Source organism: Seriola aureovittata, chromosome 9, assembly GCF_021018895.1.
Source record: "Seriola aureovittata isolate HTS-2021-v1 ecotype China chromosome 9, ASM2101889v1, whole genome shotgun sequence".
In the NCBI taxonomy this organism is placed as follows: domain Eukaryota; kingdom Metazoa; phylum Chordata; class Actinopteri; order Carangiformes; family Carangidae; genus Seriola; species Seriola aureovittata.
Genome location: NC_079372.1, coordinates 12,070,205 through 12,078,595, shown reverse-complemented (window position 1 = coordinate 12,078,595; position 8,391 = coordinate 12,070,205). Strand labels below are relative to the sequence as shown.

Sequence of the window (8,391 nt, the reverse complement as noted above, 5' to 3'; positions counted from 1 at the left end):
CATAAGATAGAGAAGAATTACAACAAAGCGTCACATTCACTCATGCTGCGTTGGTTTTCATGATTTTGTGGGTGTCTTGCTCCTGTTTAAGAAGGCTGGGGGGGGGTTTCACATATCTGCGGTCCAGGGCCCGTTATGTCTTATCAGCAGAGGTGTTTATACCGTAACACGTAAGTAAACAAGCAGTAGGTCTCACAGACTGACTTTTGTCCCATTTACTTTGAGTCTACTAACCTCTAGCCAGCGCTATGAATGGATGACCGCACTTGGCCCTGTCCACAGTGGGCGGACCAGTGTCTCCCCCCGGACAGGCCAATAAAATCAGCTTGCAGCTCGGTTTGTTTGTTGCATAACCACACTGCAGGTCCACAGCGGCAACCAGTGCAGGTTCACCTCCGCTCATCGGTTTACCTCTTCACAATGGCAGCTCCGAAGAAAGTCTGCATCATTGGCTCTGGAAATTGGTAAGTCGATGTGTTAATGTACTAAACCGTAAAGCGACGGGGTGTTTCAACATGGCTAACTTTGGAGTAGGTGTTCATCCGTGTATGTTACAGAGTGCTTGCCGTTGCTAGCCAACAGCCGGCTAACGTTAACTAGCTGCATTTTCCATAGTGATGATAAAGAAGTTTGATTTGCAAGGCTTTGTCTATTTGTCTACTCTACCGCTTCGTTAGCTGCAACACAAGTCTGGTTTAGCCTCGGTTAGAGTCACATGTTAAGAAACTGGCTGAGTATACAGAAAACTGGCCACATGTCAGTCACGATTACTGGGATTTTGCGGTCATGTAGCAATAATGTGTCATCAGTAGAAATCCATGATATCTTGTCCTCATTAACACCTCTATAGTGGAAATACGGTAATGTTATTTTACAGCCATCATCAACATATCGACCATCTACAATGGGTATAGTTTTACATGGTTGCCAACAGCAGCCCTCGAGGGGGATGCTCTTTTTCTCTGTATGAAAACCAAATCCCAAACTCTGCTCAACAGTCGCATAGTTTAGAGTTACCTTATCGACTTCAATATCCTTGCGTGGAAAAACGTCGCTTTAGGCCATGAATAAATCATTACAGTCTTCGAGTGAAGTCGGCATATATCTTCAGTTCATCGACCAAAGATAATGTATTCTGTTTAACATCTGTTCTTTGCCCACACTGTGTTGTATTAATAAAGAAATCTCATATAAAGATTATAGTTATTTTTTTTTATACCGAATTGATGTGTTGTCCCAAAATACTAGGAAACGCCTCAAAATTCTGCTTAACCACTATTTAACATTGGTGTTGGGTGGACCAACCTAAAATCACCTGAGTTTTTAATGGAGTTTGGCGCATGGTTGTCTCCATACTGAACTGCAGAGTTTTATATCATCTGATATCATTCTGCTCAGAAAACAGTAGTTTGTGATCAAACAACAGTAGAAAACACAGGAGGAGCCATGATTAGTAATGGCCTGGTGATCGCACCAGCAGCCATGTGATAGTAATTACTCAGTGAGGGGTTTAACAACGAGACTTAAAAGGCAAAATCACTGGATGTTGGATCCTTTCAAGCACCTCAGCTTATCATAAATGTATATCTTATATCTTATAACAGTTTTCTTGCCATGTTACTTCCATTTTCACAAAATTGAAATGCGGTGTGAATTTAACATGACTGTTTTTATATAAACTTAATGCCAACCTTTTCAACTGTTCAACAATGAAGGGGTTCTGCCATCGCCAAGATAGTGGGTGCCAATGCTGCTCAGAATTCCAAATTCGACGACACCGTAAAAATGTGGGTGTTTGAAGAGTCGGTGAACGGGCGCAAACTAACTGAAATTATAAACACTGACCATGAAAATGTGAAGTACCTTCCTGGCCACAAGCTACCAGCAAATGTGGTAAGAAAGTGTTGGTTTCTTGTCATTTAACAGTAATTCAGTGTTCTTCCTGTTGCTTTTCTGTGTTTTATAGTGCATGAATGTACTGTAGTCCCATTATGTTTTTTTTACCTGCATTTGTCCATGCCACCTTAGATCGCTTCCTCCATTATAAATTGTTAGTCTTTTTAAAAGTGAATCAACTACTGTAATATTAGTTTTCTGCACATGCTCTCACAGCAGGTTGTTAGATGAATTTCATCAGACTTGAATGTATGTCATATCTTTCAGTATCATCCTCATCATTGTCATCTCTTTTCCCCCTTCCCAGCTTGCTGTCCCAGACCTGGTAGAGGCGTCCAGTGATGCAGACATCTTGGTGTTTGTGATCCCACACCAGTTTATTGGGAAAGTGTGTGAAACCATGAAGGGCAAGATAAAGGGTGATGCACTGGGGATTTCCCTCATCAAGGTTCAACTCTGCTATGATTTTTTTTTTTTCCATCCTTTATCTCTCTAATTTTAGTGTGGTGCTACTTCATAATGCATGCCAGACTCAAACAGTCTAAGGCCTGGTTAAAGCAGCCGTAAACCAGTCGTACAGTGTGGTCTTTGACCCAAATACCAGCTTGGTATGGTTTAATGTAAATACTCTGCTTGTGTTTGTTTTTGTTCCACCAGGGTGTTGATGAGGGCCCTGATGGACTAAAACTCATCTCTGATGTGATCCAGGAGAAGCTCGGTATCACCATGAGTGTGCTGATGGGGGCCAACATTGCCAATGAGGTTGCTGATGAGAAGTTTTGTGAGACCACCATCGGTCAGTCTCATACTGTGCTACATGGTTTTAATTTTTATGTTTTGTCTTGACATATTCTTGATTGCTTAGCATAGGATCTTTGTTTTGAATGAAAGGGTTCTTGTTTAATTATGACAAACTTGCACTTAGATCAAGGTTTAAAGTCGCAGTATGAAAGTACAAGCCTTGAAACAGGAAGCATTTTTATGTTCTCAGGCTTTCTGCATTGTCAGCATGGGGGTGAAGGTTTAATCTGCCTTAAAGCTGCTGTGTAAATGACAGTGGGCTGGTTCAGTTTGACATTTTCTTCACATCTTTGCACGTACTACATAACAGCATACCTCATGGGATTTACTATCAGTGTATAAACCAAGAGAGCACTAACCTGTTTTGACGAGATCAGTATTAGTTGGATCACAGCTTACAAATGTAACTTGTTAGAGGATTTGGAGTATTCCAGCTGCACTCTAATAGATGCAAAGTCTGTTTTGTTTTTTTGTCTTTTTTTGTTTTTTTTACCATGACTCATGATAAAAATCTACTCAGATTTGAATAAATTTTACAGGCAATACGAATCATCTTGTAGAGATGCTGAAACATGACCAGGTTCTTTGTTCTGCTTCCAGGATGTAAGAATAAAAACCACGGTGCTCTCCTAAAGGAACTCATGCAGACCAACAACTTTCGAGTTACTGTAGTAGAGGAGTATGATGTGGTAGAAATCTGTGGAGCCCTGAAGGTGAGCTTTCACTACAAAACACAGTGACACACAGAAAAAGAGGGACGAAGCCTATGTCTAAAATTTCACATGTAAGTGCAAATAACTGCACATTTCCTCCTATATAAGTCGCATTTCTCTGTGTTACAACTTGGCTTGTTTTTGGAAAAAGGGAACCAACATAAAACCAGTTTTAGTTGCCTAAGCAAAGTTATTTGTTTGTAAGGAGGTCAGGGAAATTGATATAAACTATAAATGAGGTTAACTAAAAGGTGAGTTGGGGGTGGTGGTGGGGGGTAGTGTTAAAAAACAAAGAACCAAATATAACCAAAAGAGGACTCAAGATGAACAAGAATTTCAACTGGCTTTCTAAAGGCTGCGGCTCGCACACTCGAGTTTGTTATGAAATACTAAAACCGATTATGCAGTGAAGTAAAGGTCACTATGCAGGGAAAATGGACAAAGGCTGTAAAATCTTCCATAGCAGTTTGTTAACTTTACCATTGTGCAACATAGAAAATAGTTTAACCAGGCGCAACAAGTGTCCACCAAGCAAGCAAAGCAGCTGAAAAGCTATCTGCTGCTCTGTCTTTGTACATGAAGCAAAGCCAGACAATAAATGAATGTACTTGGTTACATTCCACCACTGCAGTCCTGTCTGGTATGATGTATCCTTGTGAAGGTAAACTACTTGATTTTATAAAAAAGATCACGCTGCCTTTAGAAGAATGTTGACAAATGTCAGAAAGTGACATGTAGTTTTGCTTCTAAGCAGCAACACTGACTGAAGCTGGGATGCACGTCTAACTCCAAAGGTTTAAAGCACACTATTTATTTTTTGTGTTATACAGTTGTGAAAGCTGTGAAGTTTGCGTCTGCCTCAAAAGTCAAAGTGCTGCCATTTATCCAGCCCAGTGTTTACAGAATGACATTTAATTTGGTATGCATGTTGAGGATAGATTTTTTTTTTTCATAGTTTTAGCTTGTCAGTTATAAGACATCAGATATTTATCATCTCACAGACTGCACACACATGAACCTGCATCAACTGCAACTAACCATTACCCTACCATTACCCATAACCCTAACTTTAACAGTGAAAAATGGCCATCACAATATCCTAGAGCACAAGGTGACATCATCAGATGTCGTGTTTTGTGAAACAGTCAACAACCAAAGAAAGCTGCAAATTCCACTGTTTGAGAACCTGAAACCATCAAATTTGGATTAATTGAACTGATTTTCTTTCTTTATTTTCTTTCTCTATCAACTAATCGATAAATCAACTATAGTTGTACCTTTACCTCTCTGTGCTTTATTGATGTTTGTCCAGTTTAGCAGTCTATACAGTTAACAGGTTTAAATACGTACAAACTCATGTGTATGTAGGTAAGAAATGAGGATGGAAGGAAAAAGTATACAGCGCACCGAGACCTTGGGTTAGGATCTGTAGAGCCTCTAAAAGCCCTAATGTGAGGCACTAAGATTAATGCTCTAGATGTGATTAGAAAGTTGAGCTATTCATTTGTTCACTCAACCAAGTTCATTTATTGATTACACACTATTGGAATGTCGTTGCCATCCTCCAGATAGACGACATCTTTCACAAAGTATCCAAGTGTGTCTTCGGCTCTTGTATCTCCAGTCTTTGCTCATGTTTTTGAGTCCGTCCTTTCAGAACATTGTTGCGGTTGGAGCAGGTTTCTGTGATGGTCTGGGCTTTGGAGACAACACGAAGGCAGCAGTAATTAGACTGGGCCTGATGGAGATGATTGCTTTCGCCCGCATTTTCTGCACTGCCGGGCCCGTGTCCTCTGCCACCTTCCTGGAGAGCTGCGGTGTGGCTGACCTCATCACTACCTGCTACGGTGGCCGCAACCGTAAAGTAGCCGAGGCTTTTGTGAAGACGGGAAAGGCGAGCACTTTGATATTTATTTTTGTTTGTTTGTTTATTTATTTTTTGGTACATTTATTTTCTTGAAACAAACACTTAACACGTATGAGTAGTAAAGGAATGTGTGATTGTGTGAACGTATGATTTTAAAGTAGTAAAGTAGACATGAGGAAAAGGAGTGTTCTGTGCACTGGGGTACAAACTCTGTTATACTCTATAGTAACAAAATAGGTAGTGCATGCCCTGTAGTAATCCTGGGTTAAAGGTCTTCTCACTCCTTAGCTGATGGTTCACAAAAGCTTTATTGATGAGCAAAATACACAGTGTAGCACCATTAACACAATGAACACACCATAAGAGCTAAGAAGGAAAACCAAAATAAAAACATAACCATCTTGAAATATCTTAATGGAATATGTCACTATAACCATATGATTAGTAGTATTGAACCACAAGCTATTCAAGTAAATATGTCCATATGAATTTTTAAAATGGCTTTTGCTTGCTGTTGTAATTCCTCCTCTTCATACTAGTCCTTAAGAAATCTCTAATGTGGCTCCATTGTAAATGATGACACTGTTGTTTGCTTTCTGCATTTGCACAGTGTCAGCAGAATGGGAAGAACAGGATGAACACCTCTTGTTTCCACATTACTCAAGGTGTTTAGCCGTAGTGCTAACCTTGTAGTTGCACCAGTTAAACAGTGTGAATTGAAACGAACCTGTGACAAACCTTTATGGCCTCATCAGCAGCTGCTAAATAAGCAAAGTATGGTTTCCTGCAAGACACACTTTTACTGTGCTGACAGTCTTGCCGGCATGCAGGGATGTCTAGTCTATAGTTAAGTCTTAGCTTTGTGTGGAAATAAAATTAATTAATTAAACGGTACGATCAATATGATGTAGGATATTTAAACCTACAACAAGCTCGGCTGCTGCTAACTTGTCAAACACTACTACTTCTGCTACAGTCTTTTAACATAACACATACAGGCTGAGTGATACTTATTGTGTTGGTGTTTTATTCAACACTTGCTGCGTCGTTTCTGACACTGTAGATATACAACCTGTCTGTCCTCAGAATTGGCCGTTGTCAGTACTTTGTCTGCATAGCTTTTGTTTTTATCTCCTTACCACAGCTTGATATTGGCTTAGCTGCTACTCTGTGCTCACAAGACAACACAGAGGCAACAAAATAAGAAATCTCTGGATTTAGTGGCATAAAAGAAACAGTGTAATCAGTGTAATTCATCCTTATTGTCACTGCCAGACATGTTTTTTTTATATATAAAACTGATGCTCCAGTTCTGTATGTATATATGTATGTATGTATTCATCAGCTGAGGTTTAAAAAAAAGTACATGTTTGTTCTTCTGATCTACCATATTTTTCATACTTCCACCACAGTCTAATAATTCATCCACAGGCTATTTAAACAGCTTGAACATAACAAAGTTCATTTTAGTCTGCCAGATCAGATTCAGAAGTATGTGACTGGTGGAAGCTTGTAAAATTCAGTGTGTGTATCATCTCTTCTGTTTAACAAAAGTTCACACTTCTGTGTGTCATGTTACTTCTTTTATTTCTTACCTTGTTCAGTCCATTGAGGAGCTGGAGAAAGAGATGCTGAATGGTCAGAAGCTGCAGGGACCAGCAACAGCAGCTGAGGTTTATCTCATCCTCAAGCACAAAAACCTCATTGACAAGTAAGTGGAGCAGCAGTACATCACACAGAAGCGCTGGATAGAAAAGACACCAATCCAGTATTATTTTTGGCACTCAACAATACCTCCTCTTCCTCCAGGTTCCCACTGTTCAATGCAGTGTATCAGATCTGCTACCAGGGCCATCCAGTCACAGAGTTCATAAGCTGTTTGCAGAACCACCCAGAGCACATGTAAAAAAAACCCCAACTCACAAAGTGCCTTCTAAAGGGAGAACATTACCACTTTTCATCTGTTACCTGTCAGAAATAGATGGAGGATGATCCGACACTCCACAGCTGTCATGCAACTAAACGTCTCCAGCCCGTGAGTGCAGTTCATGTTCACTCATCGGAGAGGTTGCATAACATTTGTGTGTGTTCGACCACTTTGTCATTCAGTTTCTGACTTTTTTTTTTTTCTTTCATTTCCTGATACATACTGAACATTGTGGCGAGTATATGATGGTCCAGTAGCACTTTTTTTTTTTTTTTTGCCTGAGATATTTTTTTAGAGCCAGATTAAATCAGAATGCATGGTGTCAGTTTTTAGACACAAGCCAAATTGCAACACTAATATAAGAAGTCCAGACTTCACTGGCTATTAGAATTTAATGGAAAACATGAAGATTAACTCATGTCTTTGTTGACCCTTAAATGCTATTGAGTTACTAACATATTTGCACAATGTTTATATGGCACTACATCATGCATTCAGATTTTCACAGGGCCAACCACTCAGGGCAAAGACCTATTGACAGCCTTCTGTAGAGGGATTTATCCTCATCTAACATTTATGTTGCCGTGCTGTGAATGCCATGTCCATCACACGTTCTTTGATTATAGTTGTAATGCCTAACTTTGTTATGTCTTTATATGCTCTAAATGTCTTATGTAATCATAATTCACTATATTTCCTGTCATGTACTGTATTATTAACATCCTGTCAATCACACAGCAACTGTTTTTAATATAACAATGCAAGTGCCTTAGAATGCACGGTTGCTAAATTTTGGCCATTCTTTTTTTCTTTTTTTTGGTCAAACCAAAGACTCCACTACTTAACGTCCGTCCACTACGCCATTTGTTATTGTGATCCTGCCTGACCCTGTTCTTACTCACTAATGCGTGTTGCAGATTATGTCAACATTAAGTCTGTGAATAAATTAATTCTCTCATCATATCATTGCTGGAATTTTTTATTTTATTTTTCACTCTCACATTAGAAAGGCGATTATCTCTATTATATGCAGGTAGATTTGTTTCAGTATTATTTGTGTGAACAAATTGGCAATCCGTGCGCAAATGTGTAATCTATAAATATAAAACACCTTCCCCAAATACAAAAACTAAATTTGCAAATTCACAAAAATATCTTGCAAATATAAAACAGATTTGCAAATACAC

The 8,391-nt window shown here is 39.3% G+C and overlaps 1 protein-coding gene across 1 annotated transcript; it reads left to right on the top strand.

Moving 5' to 3' along the window:
• Positions 1-305: 305 nt before the first annotated feature.
• Positions 306-8,165, top strand: LOC130174907 (glycerol-3-phosphate dehydrogenase [NAD(+)], cytoplasmic). Its single transcript, XM_056385149.1, has 8 exons — positions 306-464; positions 1,716-1,893; positions 2,204-2,344; positions 2,554-2,692; positions 3,298-3,410; positions 5,068-5,304; positions 6,882-6,988; positions 7,087-8,165. Exons 1-8 carry the CDS (start codon positions 421-423, stop codon positions 7,181-7,183), a joined length of 1,056 nt encoding a protein of 351 aa, XP_056241124.1. The 5' UTR covers positions 306-420; the 3' UTR covers positions 7,184-8,165.
• The last annotated feature ends 226 nt before the right edge of the window (positions 8,166-8,391 follow it).